Raw genomic sequence first — 22,235 nt, 5'->3', positions numbered from 1 at the left:
TTTCCATCACCTTTTTTCATGCACATGCTGATAGGTAAGCACCACATAGGATACACATCAGTCAACCATTGGGGGAAACGGTTCACCGATTTACAAGACTTACCCAATTTTTCAATAAATGCCTGAACCAAACATTCATATATATGGGTGTTTGTTAAAACGTCTATATGGATCCGACGTGGCGGTTCCAAACATCCCCTTAATATTTACCACTTCGGTTCGGTTAATGTGGAGTCCGTAACCCAACGGAAATTGATGATACCATACTATTAGGCTTAAAATTCTCAATTTGCCCATCCATAATGGTGCTTTAAAAAAAAATTATAGGAATGAAAACAAAATAGATAATGGTAAAAAGTTAATAAAATAAAGCATAACTGAAAATAAAATGATACAGAAAATAGAAGAAAATGATAAAAAATTAAAACAAAATATAAATTAATAAATAAAAGATAGTCTAAAATAACCACAAAAAAAATAGAAAATAGCAGACAACCCCTACTACACCTATCACGTGTTTTGTTTTATCACAGACTTCTTTCCCTGCGATGAAAGGTTACATTTAAAAGCTTTCATAAATCCAAAACTACTATGCCATTGTAAATCTTAGATTTTAGGGAAATTATCTAAAATTCATCATGAATTTTCAGCATTTCTCTTAAATTTAGCATAACTTTTCAAAATATCTAAAATTCATCATGTAAATTTTATTTTCCTCTGAAACTCACCTTCTGTTAATGCACCATTAACATTTCTTAAAAATGTATCCACATCACTATAAATAACAATTTTTATGATAAAATCACCCTTCAATGGCAATTTTTATGACCAAATTCATAAAGGTCTTAATAAGCATTTAAGTTCTCTAGAATTATCAGGAAGTCCATACATACAACAAGAAAAGGATGGGAATAGATTATTAGAATATTAATGAAAAAAAACATGGTTTTCAAAACCGGATCAGACTGAACGGTCAGACCGAAAAAACCGGAAACTGATCACTTGACCAATTCCGTTTTTCCTCAAAATCGCTTTTTTTTCTCAAAACCGTTAATTTTGGTCAACAAGCCACTGAACCAATCGATTAACCATTCGAACCATTTGAATGGTTTTGACCATTTTTTAAATTTTTTATTTTTAATTTTTTTTGTCAGAACAGACCGACCGTTCAGATTGGATAACCGGACCTTGACCGATTTGGTAACCTGGTCGGTTTTAAAAACCATGAAAAAAAAAAGTCAACTTTGGGTATTTTATATTTGAATTTTAAATTGCATAGAGACCTTTGGTCTTAATTGGAAGGGTTCCTTATCATTCAATATCTTCATATTGATATAAGCCTATTTCTTAAAAATTAGCAAGTTCTCAAAAACATTGGGAAATTTACGGCCTTCTTTGCAATGGTAATGGTATTACATTACAAGTATTAATGGGTCCTTTCCTTTCCTATTCTTTTCTTCAAACAACCCAAAATCAAGTCTTCCTCACCTTCTTCAACAGACAGATCTCAAAAACACAGAAGAAAAAACAGAACATAACTCAAAAAACAAAAAAAAAAACGACCACCTTAATAGCAAAATCCAACTACATCCCTTCAGTCAACCTCCTCTATCTTAGGCCCAGCTGCTGCACCAGTCCCACCATGGTTGCTCTGGCCATAACCATACTCTCCTGCAGGCATCTTGGTACCAGCACCCATACCCCCTGGCACATCGCCGCTCCCCTGATACATTTTCGCGATGATTGGGTTGCACAACCCCTCCAGCTCCTTCTGTTTGTCTTCAAACTCATCCACCTCTGCCAATTGATTCCTGTCAACCCAATCCGTCACCTCGTCGATTGCCTTCTCGATCTTCTGCTTATCTGCCGGGTTCAATTTCCCTGCAAATTTCTCTTCTCTAATTGTATTCCTCATGCTGTATGCATAATTCTCTAATGAATTCTTGGCTTCCACCTTCCTCTTCACTTGCTCGTCTTCAGCCTTGTACCGCTCAGCATCCCTCACCATCTTATCGATCTCGTCCTTGCTCAGCCTTCCCTTGTCATTGGTAATTGTTATCTTATTCTTCACTCCGGCAGTCTTGTCCTCGGCTGAGACGTTCAGGATTCCGTTGGCGTCAATGTCGAAGCACACATTGATTTGTGGGACGCCTCTTGGTGCCGGAGGGATTCCTTTGAGCTCAAATTTGCCAAGCAGATTGTTGTCTTTGGTCATCGAACGCTCGCCTTCGTAGACCTGAATCAGGACACCGGGCTGGTTGTCGGCATAGGTAGAGAAAATCTGCTCTTTCTTCGTTGGGATTGTTGTGTTTCTTGGAATTAAGACGGTCATCACACCTCCGGCGGTCTCAATTCCAAGGCTGAGAGGAGTGACATCGAGGAGCAGCAGGTCCTGGACCTTCTGGTCTCCTTCTCCGGTTAGAATTGCAGCCTGAACAGCGGCACCATATGCTACGGCTTCGTCGGGGTTGATGCTCTTGCAGAGCTCCTTCCCGTTGAAGAAATCTTGCAGTAGCTGTTGCACTTTGGGAATTCTGGTCGACCCACCAACGAGGACGATGTCATCGATCCGGCTCTTGTCGATCTTTGAGTCCCGGAGGCACTTCTCCACTGGTTCCATGCACTTTTTGAACAGGTCCATGTTCAATTCCTCAAACCGTGCTCGAGTGAGTGTGGAATAGAAGTCGATACCTTCATAAAGAGAATCAATTTCAATGGTGGTCTGCGTGCTGGAGGACAGAGTCCGCTTTGCCCTCTCACAGGCCGTCCTCAACCGCCGCAGAGCCCTCGCGTTGCCGCTAATGTCTTTCTTGTGCTTTCTCTTGAACTCTGCAACGAAATGGTTAACCAACCGGTTGTCGAAGTCCTCACCTCCGAGATGAGTATCTCCAGCTGTGGCCTTTACCTCGAAAATTCCTTCCTCGATCGTCAACAGAGAAACATCAAATGTTCCACCACCCAAATCAAAGATGAGAACGTTCTTCTCGCCAGACCTTGACGCCTTCTTATCCAAGCCGTAAGCAATCGCTGCTGCAGTGGGCTCGTTGATGATCCGCATTACGTTAAGTCCAGCAATTGCTCCGGCGTCCTTCGTGGCCTGCCTCTGAGAATCGTTGAAATAAGCAGGCACCGTGATGACAGCGTTCTTGACAGTCTGACCCAGATACGCCTCTGCAATTTCCTTCATCTTGGTCAACACCATGGAAGATATCTCCTCAGCAGCGAACCGTTTCTCCTCGCCCTTGTACTGAACAACGATCATCGGCTTGTCGCCCGGCCCGGGAACAACCTTGAAAGGCCATAGCTTCATGTCACTCTGGACAGATGGGTCGGAGAACCGTCGACCAATGAGACGCTTCGCGTCGAACACGGTGTTGGCTGGGTTCATGGCGACTTGGTTCTTCGCTGCATCACCGATCAACCTTTCGGTGTCGGTGAAGGCAACGTAAGAAGGTGTAGTCCGATTGCCTTGATCATTGGCGATGATCTCGACCCTGTCGTTCTGCCATACTCCCACACAACTGTAAGTGGTACCCAAGTCGATACCGATGGCCTTACCACTCATAGCCACCATTTTTTATTTCTCGAACCTTGATCACGAAATGCGTCAGATGCGTTGGCTGTCAGTGGATAAGCTGTAACAACGATCAAGGAAAGAACGGAGAAGAAAGAGTGATTGTGATACAGCAGAGATTAGAAGACGGAATGGAGAATTTACAGAGAGCTTGTATTTATTCGAAATTTGGTTGTTGTTTGAGACTGATTCGATCATGGAGGGGTGGAGGAATTTATATGTCCGTTGAGGAGATTATGTGAACGTTCGAGATTTCTGTAGAAGAGACCAGAGACATCTCTGTCGAGATGCTTCTCTAAATATCTGTTGACAATTTAACTTTGGAAACTTAACCAGAATTATCTCTAGAACTTTATCGAATGTTCGTTATTATTGAACTGATGGTTGTCTATTATTTATATATATATACCAAGCCATGCTCCAAATTCTACTTTCTAATTTTTTGGTGTTTTGAATTTTTTAATTTCACATAATTATCTATTAAATTAATCAAAAAATAACATAAGCTTAACTATTTCTAATAACCATAAAAAATGAGGGATTTGTTTTTTTAATATTTAGTTAAGTTGTATCATTTTTTCCTATTTTCTCCTATTTTTTTCAAAATTATTTCTAATTTTTATTTATCTCTTAAATTATCTCTAACTCCTATTTATCTTTTAAACTATCTATTTAGTAAGAGATTTCCTCCTAAACTATCTCTAATTCCTATTTATCCTCTACCTCACTTTTTATCTATATCTATTTAAAGAAAGTTTCAATTAAAATTTATAAAATTATTTAAATATTATAATGAAATTATATACTAACTTTAAATTTTTTTATTCAAAACACAAAAATTAATTATAACAGATTTAATAGTATTCATATTATTAATAATTCTATATACAAAGTTCATCATGAAATTATGTTGTAACAAAATAAATTAAAATTTTACGAATTATTCAATTTAAATGTTATTCAAATAATAAAAATTTAACATTAAAAAATAAAACATTATTTAAATATTACAATAACTAAATATCTCAAATAACAAAACATTAAAAATAGATAAATAATTATATAAAAAAATATTTAATATTACATAATAACAATAAAATAAATAAAATTCAAATAATGAAAATTTATAATATTTTACATATTATTTAAATATTTAAATAATGAAATACTTAACATGACTAAATTTTAAATAGTTAAAATAAAAAAATTATGTAATAAATTTAAATAAAAAATCTTAAAAGTAAAAAAAAATAATTATAATAGATTTCATAATATTCGTATTAATAAAATCTTAATATTTTATAAAATTAATAACAAATTTTTAATAATAGTATTAATTATAATTTTATATCAATTAATAATTATATAAAATAACTTTCAAAAAAATAACATTTATTAGTAATAATTTTATAATAATAGTGTATATTCATTATATATATAAACTAAAATTAATATTTATTTTATATTTAGTAATTGTATACTGTATTTTTTGATAAATATGTTTTCAATAATTATTAATAAATCTATTTTTGTTTTGTATTTAACAGAAATTTGTCAATAACTATTGAAGACTAAAAAACTATTATTTCACTTTTGTAATTTAATTTATCGTATTTATTGTATTTTTAAAAATTTATTTTTAGTAATTATGTATTTTTATAATTTACTGATTAATATTTACTTGATATTACACTATTTATTAACTAATTTAATATACTTTCAGTATTTTTTATATTTTTGTAATTATTATATTTTTATTAAATATATATTATATTTTCATTATAAATTTATTTTCAATAATTGTATATTTTTGCTATAAATTTTCAAAAATTATTGAAAATTAAAATATTATTATTTATTATAAATTAGACTATTAATTTAACTGAAATCATCCTCTAACCCCATTAACTTGAATGAACATGCCCTAAAAAAGCCATTTGAACCACCTGAAATCATTCCTTAGGTGCCAAGACACTCATTTCCCCTTTAGCAGTCCACAATTATTTTGGAATCACTTTCAATAATTGTCCTTTCAAAACTCAATTCTTTAGCTTTCTCGGTTCCAAAAACTACTGCCTAGAGTTCTGGTGTGGCCTTTACCAAAAAAATAAAATGAGTTCTGGTGTGGCAACATCACCTTGCTCAATTGGGCCTGAGAAAAAAACACACATTTCCTTCCTCATCTCTTATTACCCTTACAATTCTGGAGAGGCCAGATTGCCAGTGCATGTATTTTTATTAGGGAGAATCACTGTTCAGCCCACCCCAGAATTCTTAGCCCCACTTACAGGTGGGATGAATCTCGATCGTGGATCGATGCCAAATCCACAGGCAGGATTCGATTTATAGAGGAAACTACTAGTAAACTATGGGGGGCTGTAATTTCAGATTTCTGCAGTGGAGTGCTGTGTACTTAACCATTTTTATCATCCCCAAAGTTTACTCCCGTGTAAGTCTGAATCTCCTCTCAGCAATCCATTCTAACATGTACTAACATGACCCATGTCCACACATCTCATGCATCGTGAGTCCCAACTCCCCGGAGATCATGTTGGAAGGGTACTTCAGGTGAGATGTGCAGACAGAGATCATGTTGGAAGAGTATTGGGACAGATCCCAACTCCCCGGTGGAGGGGACCTGATACCGCAGATAACATTGCTTTGAACCTTGTAGAAACTTGTCAGAGTTTTCCGGACTGTTTCGAAAATGAGCACCAGGTAAGAAAGATGTATGATAGAGCTCAGTAACTGGGAAAACTTGACAGGTCTAAAGCCACTGTCTTTCACGGGCACCAGTGAACAGGTGAAGTTGAAAAAACTGGGTCTATCTCTCTCTCTCTCTCTCTCATTAAAATAGTGGAAAAGAAGAGGAATTCTGAGTTTCATCAGCTTGTATGTGCCCATGATCTCAATACTGAGGCAAGACGATCTTATTTTAAGATCAAGATTCTAAATTTAATAGCTTTGATAGTAACTTTTGCTATCAACCTGCAACAACCAACTACATGATTATCTATGTTTTCTCCGTATTTTATATTTCAAAAGTTTGTGCAGAATCCTTCAGAATTAGGTCCACGGATGAAATATTCAGTAGAAAAAGCAGAGGAATATTGCTGCCAGTATCTATACAGAAAGGCTTCTTCTGTATTATGATAAAATAATATATTGTTGGCAAAGGAAGATGTATTACAACAACATACTATACACATTACTTGACCTCCATCCTCCTCAAAGAATAAAAATGAAGTTTACCTGCTCCCTCTAGAAACTACCCTTTGAAACATTGATTCCAATCAGACACCAGCTGAAACTTCAGTTGCTGCTGACTTTTCCTTTTTCTTTGGCTGTTCCTGAATTTTCTGCATAACTGCTTTATTTGGAACCAAAACAATGAATATGTTTCTCTCACTGAAATTTTTGCTCTCCTCTGTTGCAAGCTGCAAGTTTATTTAGTTGTCATTAAACCCTGAACAAATATAACCCATACAGTCCTAGATGCATGTATACATATTGATGAATATGTGAAAAGTACAAACTGGGTGATGTATATGTTTTTTATCAGTAATTGAACTAGATGGTGTATACATTTTCATATATGTCCAATGTAGATGCCATTTAGTAAACAAGAACCTGGAGCTGGGGCATATTGTCTTTCTTCCATTCGGTAAGCTGTGAAGATGACCTACATCATTCCCAAATATGACAGGTCCAAATTCAATTTGCACTATAAGCCATTTGGGAATAGACGTGTTCATGGGTCAGGTAGCCCAACAGGCTTGCCCAGCCCAGCCTGGCCCATTTTTTGTCAGCCCACTATAATCCATCCCTGAGCATCTTCCTTGTATTTACACTAAATGAATGTTCACAGGGTTTTCTTTTCTATATTTAGACGCTACTGTAGTTTTGTGGGTTTCGTCTTTATCCCTTTGCTACTATAGTTGTACTACAGTCATGGACAAAAGAAAAATCAATAAGGCAACAGTAGAGGGCTTTGGATGAATAAGACAAGAATTGGAGTAATGAGAGCGGATCTGAAAATACATGTTTTCATGGAGTATAAATGCAGGAATAAAATTGCTATAGCTGATCTTGAAAATTTGGGACAAGAACCTGACAGTGACAATGTATGCATACTTATAAATAAGATCCAACTAACTTGTTACACTATTATAGTGCGTCTCTTAATTTATGAATTATGAGTAAAGCAAGCATATTATCAATACCTCCCCAATGTCATTCTGGAAACGTCTAATAAGTTTAATGGCAATATTCCTGAACTCATTCTCACGGCCCTTCAAGTTTACTATAACCTTAACCTGCAGAAGTTGACTTAGAGATCTCAATTTGGTAATGAGTGGAGAAAACTAAATGATACAAACATCTGAGTCCAGATCTCCTGCCCACGTCTACCCACAACACGCTACCACCCGTGAATTGGGAACATCTCCCCCTGCATAATACTATGCAGAGGATGAGATGTTCTCCATTTGTGGCTGTGATAAACGTGGACAGAGTTTGTGTGGGCAGGAGATCCGGACTCCAAACATCTACACATGTTGTAGACTCATATGAGAAAAGTTCTGACCAACCTTGTCCCCATCCTTGAGAAACTTCTGAGCAGATTTCAACCGCACAGAGTAATCATGTGAATCAATGTTGTACCTGTTAAGAAATCAAAAGTATTCACTAAAACAAAAGAATTTCTTCCAGAATGATAAGAAAACAAATTATAAATGCCTTAGTATGAAAAGAACCTTGAAGTAAAATATACTCTTTTTTATCCCAATCATCATTTCATCTTTGTTCTGGTTGAGGCCTCAAGGTACAATTGCAAGAACCATAATCTCTTATTAGGCAAAGAACCTTGACTCATAAGAGTCATACCAAAACAAACTTTTGCAGGTAGAAGCATATGACAATGTGTAGATAATGAAGCCAGATCCAACCATCTAAAGACAGTGTCTCTAAATCGCATTTATGCCCCTAATATTGTCAAGTGGAAAAAAAAAAACTGTTCCTATTTTATAAAGGCTTCTAACTTAATTGGCTAATCTAATGTTCTGGCTGAGCATTTCTAAACCAAACATTCAAAATTGCCACACCCTCACCCAGTTTTGCCAGGTTTCAGATGGATGATCTAGAATTTGATTCAAATGGTTTATTTTGTGTCAGGTTTTTATTGAACATTTCCCAACTTGAAGCAGTATGGATGGCTCAACTAGACCATCTGCTCCCCTAAACTCACAAAACTTATATATAGCATTCAAATTTTAGAACTTCTTTTATAGCACTCAAATTCTATTAGAACGTCTCAAAATCTTAGTTGAAACACTAAAATATTTATCTTTTCAGAGTAAGGAAGTTTAAAACATGTCATACTTGGACAAGCTGTGCATCCTTGACACTTAGGATCTACCTTCTGTAGTGAAATGCCTTGGCTACCATGGTCCATCTGAAAAGTTGTTATCCAGCCTATCACCAACACAGTCTCCTCAGTCCCAATCCTCCCCGGAACCAATGAATATCAAATTGTAAGGCCTTGGAGTAATTCCATTACTTCTTATATAATTTCCTTCTCCAATGGGACTTGAATATCCTTCAACAAATTCCACCTAATTCATTATGCAGCCCCAACTCTGAATTCCAGTTGCCAATAGAGCATCCATGAATTTCAACTTCAGCAACCCTTGAACGGAGATAGACATCTACTTTTTCATCTGTAAAGTTAGATAAAAATGATGCCACAACCTACTATCTACTAATACTTTTCTTTGCTCCTATTTGGGCTTCCCATTGGGCTTTAAGCAGTAGTTCTCTAAGCAGGATTGAGATCCAATTGTTAGGAGGATGGTGGAAGACTTGAAGATTGGAATAGTTTCTTTCTTAGCCAGTGTTCCCATCTATCATGCTTCCAAAATCAAGATGCAGTTGTCAATAGCTAAGATATTGGAGAAATAACAGGACTTTCTTTGGAGTGGACAGAGAATAAGCATAAATTTCATTTGGTTAAATAAAAATAAGTTTATTACCTGAAACAATTGGAAGGCATGTGCTCCAAAAAGATGGAATTTTAGAATGGAAGGGGAGATAAAGGGTAAATTTCACTTGGTTAAATGGAAATGAGTTTGTCACACTAAACATTTGGAAGGAATGGCTTCTAATAGAAGGCACTGATGAATAAGGCTCTTCATGGCAAGTGGCTATGGAGATTACAAAGGGAGGAGAGGATTGTGGCTTCCAAATATGAGGCATACATTAATCGCTGGGCTTCTTCTAGAACAGCCAGTTCATCCTATGAGGTATTGGGATGAGGTTTGTGAAAGGTATCATCAAAATTTATGAAGATTAGACACCATTAGCAGAGTCTTAGTTAGGAGATGGTACTGGGTTAGACTTTCGAAGGCCGCTTAGTATGGCACTGGTATTCACAGCTCTCCTTCTACAAGGCTATGTAGGATCTCTTCTCAAATAGACAGTTGAATTGTTTATGAATTTTTCCCCGTGCACTGCAAGCTGATTTAATCATCTAGAATCCTTTCTTTCCTGGGCCTATTTTGAGTAGGAAGACCTTGTAGTATCTTCTTTTCTTTTCTTTTTCTTTCTTTTTTAGGAAGGTTGAAGATACACTTAGTTTTCCTTAGAGAGATGAGAATGTTCTAGATGGGATTTTTGGGAGGTCTTTTCCCTCTCATTAGGAGAGACATTCATATGGCTTGTTTTCCTTGAAGCCCTTAACATTGATCACTTTAATAGAAGGCATGTGCAACTCCAAAATAGATGCATTATGTGAAATTTATCTATCAGTAAATCATATTTTTCTTTCTTGCCCATACACCTCATTTTATAGGGATTCTCTTGCTTCATGTTTCAAGCTCTTTCCCTGAATGAAGTTCTCTGTGGCTTTCATCCTTTCAGATAGTAGGGATTGCTCTGTAATTCCTTCTTCTATTTGCCGGGCTATCTCAGAAGGCTACAGAGGCCTTTGGTGTGCATATGTCCCAATGTCAACAGCTCATGGATGGACTAGTCTCTAATTTTTTCCAAGGGTTTCAAGAGTAAAGATTATGTATTTTTGTTTCATTACATTCTTTCAGGTGAAGAAAGGCAGTATAGTGTAAAATAATTTTGGGTTTAGGTCCCTTTTGTAAATCTTTAAATTTGTATACAATAATTTTTTTTATTACTCATCACAAAATGATCCAATATACTACTAAAATAGTTAGTAAATCAATAATGGTTTTCGATTCGATCTTCTTTCAATTAAATATTCAAGATTTTCTTGCTTCCCATAAGCTTCATACTGGTGTTTCAATCAATGGCACTTAGGTACATGGCATAGGTGCCAAGTATCCATGTATATTGACATGTACCAGCATGCCAACATCTAAAAGTCATGGAATGAGATAGACTATTACAAGTACATAAAATTATTAGGACCATAAACAATTAAACCTTTAAATAGATGTATAGAAAAACAAATAAAGACCACAGAACAATTTAGGAGAGACATAATCATCATCTAAGCATTGTCCCAGCAATATGGAGTCAGCTACATGTACCCTGTTTCACCATTCCATTTCAGGGCAATATCCATCATTAAATTATGAACATTTAAATCATTTCTAATTACTGCCACCAAAGCCCTTTTGATCTGCCCCTAGCTCCTCTAGCCCCTTCAGCTTGTAATAGATCACTTTTCCTAACAGGTGCTGTAGATGGTCTTCTAATGCACGTGACCAAACCATCTCAATCTACTTTCTCTCATTTTCTCACATATTGGAGCTACTCCTAGTTCTTTCGTATGACTTTGTTTCTTACCCTGTCCTTTCTAATTTTACCACTCATCCATTTAGCCATACACATCTGTCAAAGTCATATTTTTAGGAGAGACATGAAAAATCAAATATACAGAAATAGAATCATAGAAAATCATACCCCATTTTGAGTTCCTTCAAATCCATACGGTTGGCTGCACAGTAGGAGCATTTATTTGTTAACTTCCACTTGTAATACATACTGCACCTTGATCAATGAATTAAAGCATAACAGAAGAGGAAAAAGACATTCACCAGCACTTTTCTTCTGTTGTCCTCTTTTTTTCTTTTGCTGTTCATATCTGTATTTGCTGCAATTGTATGAAAATAATATATAAATACACTTTTATGAATATAAAAATGTTGAGACACAAATAAAGGGAATACAAGTGTACAAGAAAAGGCCACGCCAGCCTTTAAAGAATGTAACTAACAGCCAACCACTAGAACAAATTAACTAACAAACTGGACAAGTGGAGAGGCAGGTATAACAGAATTGTAACAGCAGTATATAAATAAGGAAAGGAAGCTAGGAGAGGATTATCGATTTGGGAATACAATCTCTCTCTCTCTCTCTCTCTCATTCAGGAGGTAGGCTCCCTCGAAAGAGTCCCTGAGTTAGGCAGTCCCTAACAAGTTGGTATCAGAGCCAAGATGCCAAGCACAAGGTCACCCGCAATGGAGAACAGAGTCGACAACATGGAAGGAGAAATGCAAAGAATATCGGTTGACGTCAAAGAAATCAAAGAAAGCTTCGCATCCTTGCTTGAACGATTGGCACAGGCACCACCTGCACCGAATTAGGAAGAGCGCAGTGACACCAGTCATCGAAGCAGATCAAGAACAGCAAGAATCGAGTTTCCCATCTTCGCAGGGGGAGATCGCACACCCTGGCTTCTGCGAACAGAAAGATACTTCGATTACCACGACACACAGGGACCTGATTGTGTCCCATTAGCTTCTGCACACCTGGAAGGAGAGGCGATCGTCTGGTACTAGTGGTACCAGCGACGACACCCAAGAGCCACATGGGCAGACTTCACTGACGCCTTAACCATGCGATTTGGAGTCTCAGCCTTTGAGAACTATGATGAAAGCCTCGCTAAGCTACGACAGACCAGCTCCGTCCAAGATTATCAGATGGCGTTCGAAAGATTAGCTGTGCGCGTGCAAGGCTGGCCAGAAAACGCGCTTGTCGGCAGTTTTGTTGGTGGACTCAGGGAAGAACTGCGACTGGAGGTAAAAGCCATGCAGCCCACCACCTTCTTGAAGCAACAGCATTAGCTCGACTACATGAAGACAAACTGAATCGGGCAAGAAGGATTAATCAACCTTTGGGAGTTGTGATCATACCAGGTATACCGAACCCAAAACCAGGTATCTTGGGTAAACCGGAGCCCAGATTAGGAGTACGAATCACAGGCAAGGACGCCAACTCTAGTTCAGGTCCCAGCTCAGCCAAGAGGTTAACATGAGCTGAGATGCAAGCCCGACGGGAAAAGGGCCTTTGTTATGCATGTGGAGACAAATTTGGGTTGGGCCATCGCTGTAAGATCACTCAAGTTTTCTTCCTTCAACCTGAAACCAAATATGTCAAGCAATCAACAGACATTGAAGAGCCAATGGACAACCAAGAATGGGGGCAATGGACAAAGGAATACCCGGAAGTATCCCTGCAAGCCTTGACCGGTCTTGCTTCTTCTCAAACTATGAGAGTAACCGGACTGGTACAAGGGCGCCATGTGTCAGTTCTGATAGACAGTGGCAGCACTCTCAATTTCATTACCCAAACATTGGTCGGACAACTAGGGATTCCGGTCCAACCATGTACAGCCTTCCGGGTGCACGTAGCTAATGAGAGCAACCTGGTGTGCAACAGTACATGCACAGAATTAAAGATGAAGATACAATGACATGAGTTCGAGGTAGATCTGCACCCCTTGGAAATCAGTGGAGCAGATGTAGTTCTCGGAGTCCAATGGTTAAGGCAACTAGGGCCGGTGATATGTGATTGGGCCCGCCTCACCATGGATTTTCAAGTGGGCAGCTCACAGGTGCATATTCAAGGGCAGTTGTCCAAGGGTCCAGGCCCCATTAGTCTCGCCTCCCTAAGGAAACAGGCAGCAGACCCAGCCCACATCATATTAATGCAGATAGACTCCCACGGGAACGGCCCCATTCTAGCCCAAGGAAGCAGATCCGAAGAAGGCCGCACACAACTATAGCAGCTACTTCAGAAGTTCTCAGTGATCTTCCAAGAACCTAAGGAACAGATTTCAGGTGAATACGCAAAGGGAATCACATCGAACCAGAGGCATTGGTGGTATGGTCAGGTCTCCCAATTGAGGATGCAACTTGGGAACCTTACTTGGATTTACATAATAGGTTTCTACATCTTGACCTTGAGGGCAAGGTCGCTTTCAAGGGAGGAGGGACTGTTGAGACACAAATAAAGGGAATACGAGTGTACAAGAAAAGGCCACGCCAGCCTTTAAAGAATGTAACTAACAGCCAACCACTAGAACAAACTAACTAACAAACTGGACAAGTGGAGAGGCGGGTATAACAGAATTGTAACAGCAGTATATAAATAAGGAAAGGAAGCTAGGAGGGGATTATCGATTTGAGAATACAATCTCTCTCTCTCTCAAATGACAGAGAACAAGAAATCAAAAAAACACTCAAATGAAAATCGCAGTTATGACAACCTAGGTATAGAATAGTGAAGGGAAGTAGTATATAAATAAATGTGAACATTAACAATCCTCATAAAAACAGCATCCTAAAATGATGTTCCTAATATCAAGATACTACTAGAATTATATTTTAAAAAGAAAGTAACAATTAGCAATTTCTTAATGGGATGATATATTTTACATGTGAATCAGGCCTACAACCACATTAACAAAAACCAAAAATTTATACCTATAATATATGCATGCACATCTACTTTTTTTTCATTAATAACTAAAGAGGAATTTTATTAAAAGAGAAATGAACTTCACAAATAACCACTGAAAGGTGCGAGGTGCAACTCTCAACAACACAACAACAAAATAAGATTACAAATGATCCCTGGAAACCCCTTGTTTAGATAAAGTATCTTCCAATCCATTAGCTGATCTTCTTTCTCGCTGAGCTCTTGAAATCATATTACTGGTGAGCCTTTTTTTTTTTTTGATAGATAATTACTGGTGAGCCATTTTAACCTTTTTATATCCTCCTCTGTAATCCCAGATAACTGTTTCCGGTTCTTCAACCAACCTGTATCACCAACTTGGAGTCCCCTTCAATGATGAACTTTTCAAGATTCATCGTCTTGCTAACTGAACCCCTTGAAGTGCAGCAAGGAGCTCAGGTCTAATTGAGCCCCCATCCCCTGCTGGGCCAATCTATCAAACACCCATCCTTATCTCTAAAGGCATCCCCTATGTCTGAAGGACATGGATTTCCTTTACTACTCTCAAGTATCTCAAAGGCTTGATGTATGCATATGTTAGTTTAAGGGGTACCATAATGGCTGTTGTTTCAGAAACATTAGAGATAACATCTACAAACAGAAGAAGATATTTTGGAATGCAACTGAGATAATTTCCAATTTCTAGAAAAGAAAACAAATACTAGAGCAGATTAAAATAAGCCATACTTGTAATCCATTATTCTGACAACTGGTGGGTCTGCATCTGGTGATAATATTACCTGCAGAAAAAGATATTTAAATACCATATGAGTTCCTGAATAGAATAATCAATTTTTCAAATGCATATGCAGCTCAATGCGAAAGTTAACAAAGCAAGAGCCAGGTAAGGTTCTAAAAGTAGACAACTTCTGCCATGATGTATTTATTCCTTGATAATAGACTAGACAAATAGAATAGCAAGAGGAAACTAATAAGTCTTTGTTCCTACATCAAATCAAGCATGCCCCTTCTGGGTGATATTAAAAGTACTCTCTACTGTGCTAAAGGCTAGTTCAGCTGCATCTAATATTGAATAACATGAATCAAAGAATAGAATCTTGTAAAAGAATGCCATCTCAAGCTTTTTCCCCTCTTCGAACATCTTAAATGATCTAAATATGAGGTTTTCTTTCAAATGGTTATTACATAAGGAAACTTGAGAAACTCTAGTGGTTTATTGTATTAAGATTTAAGACAAGTATTTCCTGCAGCAACTCTCACACACCTTTAGACAAACCAGCCATCAGAAATTCCTCTGAATATCTCATTTTCTTGAATTTTATGTTCAGTGAAAGGTTTAGTGGATTCTCTTGGCAAGAGTCCCTTAAGAGATCTGATTCTTCCTTATAGAATTTGATGATAACCGGTGCTTTAAAAGACATGCCCAAGATCATAGGGAGGGCTCATTTTATGGGGTGCCCTCTGGCTGGCTTGTTGCTATGTTTTGATTAATTAACATTGAATTCAATGTTTTAGTAGGTAAATTACTATATTGCATGTTGTAGTTATAATTTTTAGTAGGATTTTATTTCTTTCAGAATATTATATATTAAGTTTTCCTTTTATCTCTAGGTGGTATCTCACTTCATTTAAGCACACACATCATGCCTTAGGCTCTAGGAAGTAGGAACACCTTGCACTTTAGTTGTGCTTCTTGCTTTTAAAACACAGGGTACAAAACAACAGAACGCCATTTTAGTTGTAAAAAGTAAAACAAAATGTTATAAGAAAATCTACTGCTTGGTTGGTTCAACAATATCCTATGCTGCAATTTCCAGGTTGTTGATATATTGGAACGCAAGTTTAGCAACAAAAGACTTTTTTAGATTTTAACATTGTGTTCTCTATACAGATTAGCAGATTTACAACTCTATGAACAATTTGAAGCCTGTTCACAATGATTTTAATCAGATGGAGACTTTCTGCAAAGATAAAAGGAGGCTTTCCTTTGTTATCGCACAAAAAACCCCCATTTCTGCCAGTGATCTCTGTGAAAGAAGCATTTCTTCTGAGTTTCCACTCAATCTCACTTTAAAGAATCCATTAACCTGGGTTCTTATGGTAAAAGTGAACATCTATTATTGACCTAGGGTTTTGAGAGTCGAAAAAGAATTCCCTTGCACTGAAATTTTATCCAGCCCCAATAACCTGGTGAACAGTGAAACATGTAGAACACATCATTTTAGAAGGAAAAATTGGCACCAAAGTCAAGGCAACTCATCTGTTAGATGCTCATTTGTTTCAAATTTCAAGGATTAGGAGATGTTTTCTTGCACTACCTTGACAGCAGGCAGTCACTAACAGATATTCCCAGCCTTTCTCTACAGCATTCGCTCCCCCCCCCAAACCTAGGACAAAAAGGGGGAGATTATGTGGAGATATACCAAAGAAGCCACCCCTTGAAGCATTTGAGAGGAAAAGAATGGTTGAATATTCAGTACTGGGAGCAGATTTGTGATACTCTTATCCATCCCATCACCAGTAGAGTAGCACATTTGGCTAGGACTAGGGAGGAATTCAGAGATATTTTTCCTATATTATGTGATTTCATAATGAGCTCATGTGGTAATATCACCTATGAAACACTGAAAAAGATGGAGCTGGACCCTTCTTCCTCAAGGAGCAAGAAAACTGAATTTTGATTGCTACTCCTTGTGAAATGAAACTAGAACTATCATATTCAGAGGGAGCATTTAGGAATACAACAGAAGACATAATTATAGTCCTTTCAGGTCTAATAGGACAAGATGACTCAGTGAAAGCAGAGATAAAAGCAACTCTTCAGTGCCTGAGATTAGTAGAGCATATCAGAATCAGAAAAGTACATATGGAGATGAAGTGTGATTTACATATTGTTACTGAAGTCCACTTGCCAGTTACACTGGATCAGACAACTAGCAGCATTAATTAGGTGGACTTCCACGAGTTCTAAACCATCAGATTCACATTGAACATATGTAAATTTTGTCAAAATCTGAATTTAATAACTTATACCTTATAAAGATCCAATCTGGATTAATTCTCCCTAAAGAGATTAAGAAGTTATATTTGAAGACATGCATGGGAGAAAGTTCTGCCTATGCCTATAAAGTATAGCTTACTACAGAATCTCCAACTCTCCTAACGGGCCTAACCATTCTAGAATAACAAAAGTACAAAACCCCCTACTATCTACTACCTATAAACAAATAAGAGGAAAGTTATCAGAGAATAAACCCAATTTCAATAGTGAGACATTTTTCCAATGAAGATCATGTAGGAGGATTAGAGTAGGAAGGTTATGTAAGGTTTTGACATATCTTCTCAACTTTCAGCCTAATTTTGCAATCTTGGACTAATTGACTGATAAAATAAGCTTTCTAAAGAGACATATTTGTGCACTTGTTGCTACTTGAAAAGGTGACCACAAGTTAAAATACCAAGTTTGTTAACCTACTTCCTCAAGAATGAGAACCAAAGGTTCCAAATTTAACTTGACAAGATTGAACCATTACAGCAGCCTACATTAGAACAAACAAGAAGTAAATAAAAGAAATTACTCTGAGAATTGAACATTTTGCCTTGCATTGCTAATTACAGGTTACTAGACCAAAGAGCCTTGTTCCTAATTGGGAATCGGAATAAAACATTGAAATCCATATTTAGGTATAAATTCTGGCCTGTATTTTATGCTAATGCGTTTTAATGCGCTTTAACCAGGTAAAACCTATATAGAGTAGATTGTCACAACCAGATTCGTGTTGCCCCACCCAAGTAGTTGGAGTAAGATTTTGTTTAAGTTAACTTGAGTAGAGTTGGATAGAAAAAAGCCTACCACATTTTCCCTCCAGAGGTAATATACACTATCAAGAGAAAATAAAACAATATGGATAATTTAAATATATAGATGAAGAATTGATAACAAGACAGTCATTTTATACAAGTTTCAAAGAACATATCAGTAAAATCAGAAAAAAAAAAACGAGTAAAAGTTGACTTAAGAAGGGAATCCCATACTAGGTCAAGTTCAGCATCCTCCGCCATTTGAATGGCTTCGCTTTTAGATACCACCCCAACCTGGGGAAAAAGGAATCAATTCAATTCGATTTATGAAAGACTTAACAATGTTGAATCCAAACCGTGAAAGTTATGAAACGGACCATATTCTGCTGCTCATCTATAAGTCTTACAGAATCTGACCTGTTCCAAATCATTACAACAACAATAACAACAGAAACTTGGTCTGAGTGGCGACCCTCACTGAATTCAACTGGAATTTTGAATATAGAACAGATTAAACAGCAAGCAACACAGTACCTGATACTGGACATATCGAGTGCAGAATCGGCTTCAAACTCGGCCTTCCGGGTGTCTCTCGACCGCCTTATATTTCCGGGACTCGGCCGGTATCCGCCAAACCGGGCGGTTATTGAAACCTGAGGAGCGAAGGAAAGGGAGGCGCTGCAATCGATTCTGGCGGAATTAGGGTTACATAAGCGAATTCCTAATAGCTTGGATTCAAGCGGGGAAAGACAGAGCGTAGAAGGAGGTGTTCTTTGAGATAGGAAAGGTTTGAAAGGGAAACTACTGGTAAGCCCAGCCATGGAGGGTGCGCAGGTTAAGAACCCTACACTCCTTCCGTGAATTGTGTTGCTGCTGAACAGTTGACGTTGTTCAGAAGAAATTTAGGAAATGCGACCAGGGCGGAGGGCGCATAATAGAGGAGAGCGTGGCGCTGCTTTTGGATTGGATGAGTTCTTTGAGTGCAACGGTGAAAAGAGTCGAAGTAGGAGTTCGAGAGTGTTTATCAGGGCCGAGTGGGAGATGAGATGACTACACCTTATCCACACACGTTGAGGTGAGCCCGTGCTAAGCTCGACCCTTTGGATCGAGTTTAGGTTGAGGACCTTGAGGTAAGCCCGTGACGAGCTCGACCCTTTGTGGCTGACGTGCTGCACGCGCAGCGGCTTCTGGCTTTCCGAGGTGGGCCCTATAATGATAGCTTTTAAGCTATTGCTTTGTTTGATGAAAAATCCGGACTCCGGAGAGCACAAATCAGCTGTCCGTCATTTTTTTTTTTTAGGTTATCCCCTTCTAACAACCACTTAATCACCTTATCCCATCTGTTTACAAAACTCACCAAACTGGCGCAAACCGATCCGATATAGCTAGTTTTTTAAGTTTTTGGGTTGGCTTCGATTCATCCATATGTATAAACTGAATGGTAAATTTCGGTTTTCGGTTCCTAAACCAAAAATAAACCGATTTGAACCAGTTATATCTTAACCTTATTATATTTAGTTTTTAATGTCTGGCAGATTTGGCCCTCCACTGACATCATGACACATGGCATTTCAAAACAGTTGGATGACACTCTAACATCACCTAGGCAATGATTTTCCTTAGCCAGAATGATGGAGTCCAAGTTGGTGACCTTCCTCCGCCGCCAACCTGGCGACCTACCTCTGCCATTGACCTGACAACCTGCCTCTGCCGCCGACCAAACAACTTGCCTCCACCACCAACCTGGTGACCTGCCTCTGCCGTCAACCTGGCAACCTACCTCTGCCACCAACCTGGCAACTTGCCTCCGCCGACCTGGTGGAAATCTAGCTCGTGACCTCATCCACAACTCAAGGCGCCTAGCAGCACCTTGTCCAGGACCAACCTGTGGTACATCGTCAGTACCAGCTGAAGTGAATTCGACGTGAGGAGCGAACCCCTCGAAGGCTTGTCGACTTAATTGAGGTCCAGGTGGCGACCTGTGAAACGTGTTCACCAACCAATTCTGCATGCATCCCGTCACTCCTAAGTCTCTCGGAAGTTAGTTCCCACACCGAATATTCCGGAGGAAACCGAATAAGGCACAAAGACTGGTCTATGTGCACGTCTACCTCCGATGACCTTGAATCAGTTAGGCACATCTTCCTGGAGATCTCGGACGCGGTCCGTGAAACCCACGCCAAACAATGCCTATATAAGGGCCTAACCTCCAACCTCAGAAGGTACATGCACAATTTAGCTCTCGCACCTCTCTCACATTTAGCTCTCTTAAAAATCTCTTATTCGTTGACTTAAGCATTGGAGTGCCCACCCCAAGTAAAGCAACCCTGGCACTCTAACATTGTTTCCTTGCAGACCGCCCCAGTAAATTATACAGCTCGTCATTGTTCAACTCGGCATCCAAGCCACCAGCTAGGAACTGTTCAGCTAGGCGTCTAAGCCACTAGCTAGGAACTGTTCAACTAGGTGTCCAAGCCACCAGCTAGGAATTGTTCATCCAAGCATCCGAGCCACCCTCCAGGTAGGATTTATTCAGCCAGGCATCCGAGCCACCCTCCAGGTAGGAACTATTCAGCCAGGCATCCGAGCCACCCTCCAGGTAGGAACTATTCAACCAAGCATCCGAGCCACCTTATAGGTAGGAACCATTTAGCTAGGTATCCGAGCCACCTTCAGCTAGGAACCATTTAGCTAGGCATCCGAGTCACCTGCCAACCGGGGAGCTACCGAAATTCACATCATCACTATGTATTCAGTCTTTTATATTTGGGAAAATTTCTGACTAATATCCTATACTTTGGGTCTAGTGCTATTTTGATTCCCAAACTTTAAAATGTGACCAATTTAGTACCCAAACTTTTAAGACGTGCTAATTTAGTACCTATCATTAACCAACCATTAATCAGCTGTTAAGTGGCATTTGAAAAGACACAAATACCCTTCAAGTGTCATATAATTTTCTTTATCAGTCATCCAAACGTTGACAAAAAACAAACAGTCCTAAATCCTTGTCTCTTCTATTTAAGAAAGTTGGAGTAACCAAAATACCCATTGAGACATGACCCCAACTTTCTTGAATAAAAGAGACAAAGATTTGAGATTGTTCATTTATTATCAACGTTTGGATGGCTGATAAAGAAAATTAGATGACACTTGAAGGGCATTTGTGTCTTTTCAAATGCCACTTAACAGTTGGTTAACGGTAGATACTAGATTGGCACGTTTTGAAAGTTTGAGTACTGAATTGTCATGTTCTAAAGTTTGAGGGCCAAAGTACAGAGTATTAATCGGGAATTTTCCCTTTATATTTTTACTCATTAATTACTTTTCACTCTTTAAAAGCTACTAGCCAATTTGTGAAACACTCAAATGTGTTTAACAATAGTAGAAGCCTCTCTCTCTCTTAGGATTGTTCATGAAATTAACCGAACTGATCTGACTCAAACCGATTTGATCGATTTTTCAAATATTAATAACCAGTTTTAGTTCAAGAAAAAATAAAACCCAACAATCGGATCGATTTTTGGTTTACCAGTGTACAAACCAAACTGCCTTTAATCTAGTAAATTTAAATAACATCTAAGCCTATTCGAAATTATCATTAGGAAGGATTTATCTTTAATGATAGAGTTGTTACTTTTTATGGTTTATTTATTCTTAAAGCATTAAATGAATTATATAACTCTTGGGCTAAGGGAGGGTCAAATTGGTTATTTTTCTTACATCTCCCCCCCCGGGGTGAATACCCAAAATTGTGATCATTTTATTTCTATCTAAGGTGTCTATAACTTCTCCACCAGGACCTACCCCCAACCTAAAGTAGCGAGATGGGGAAGTAAAACCAATCCTTGTTCATACATGGGCTTCTCTAGTACGAAATGAGCCACTACAAATAGGTTCATTGCTCCGGCCCATAATACAATTAATCCGGCATGGGCGACGTGAGACCCAAGTAGTTTACTGGACAAATTGATAAGTTGGGCATTCCCAGCCCACCAAGCGAACCCGATGGTTTCTTGGTCATGACTAGCTAAAGCTAAAGTTCCATGAAAGAGCGTTTCCACGTGGTAAAACTTCCTCAGGGAATATAAGGTTTTCATGAGCCTGATCCTGAGCTACCATCCAA

The 22,235-nt window shown here is 38.2% G+C and overlaps 2 protein-coding genes across 2 annotated transcripts; both read right to left on the bottom strand.

Annotated features, from left to right (window-relative positions):
- Positions 1 to 1,374: 1,374 nt before the first annotated feature.
- On the bottom strand, positions 1,375 to 3,858 carry LOC104603244 (heat shock 70 kDa protein-like). The gene has a single exon (XM_010267221.3). The coding sequence runs from the start codon at positions 3,572 to 3,574 to the stop codon at positions 1,595 to 1,597; it is 1,980 nt and encodes a 659-aa protein (XP_010265523.1). The 5' UTR covers positions 3,575 to 3,858; the 3' UTR covers positions 1,375 to 1,594.
- Positions 3,859 to 6,698: 2,840 nt separating this feature from the next.
- Positions 6,699 to 19,208, bottom strand: LOC104603245 (translation initiation factor IF3-2, chloroplastic-like). Its single transcript, XM_010267222.3, has 9 exons — positions 18,644 to 19,208; positions 18,487 to 18,526; positions 18,344 to 18,403; positions 15,035 to 15,087; positions 11,644 to 11,699; positions 11,510 to 11,543; positions 8,164 to 8,236; positions 7,798 to 7,890; positions 6,699 to 7,011 (listed from the first exon to the last, which is right to left on the bottom strand). Exons 1-9 carry the CDS (start codon positions 18,928 to 18,930, stop codon positions 6,868 to 6,870), a joined length of 840 nt encoding a protein of 279 aa, XP_010265524.1. The 5' UTR covers positions 18,931 to 19,208; the 3' UTR covers positions 6,699 to 6,867.
- Positions 19,209 to 22,235: the final 3,027 nt, after the last annotated feature.

The sequence above is a fragment of the Nelumbo nucifera genome, chromosome 2 (assembly GCF_055504915.1).
Source record: "Nelumbo nucifera cultivar China Antique chromosome 2, China Antique-T2T, whole genome shotgun sequence".
Classification (NCBI taxonomy): domain Eukaryota; kingdom Viridiplantae; phylum Streptophyta; class Magnoliopsida; order Proteales; family Nelumbonaceae; genus Nelumbo; species Nelumbo nucifera.
This window is presented reverse-complemented; position numbering and strand designations above follow the sequence as displayed.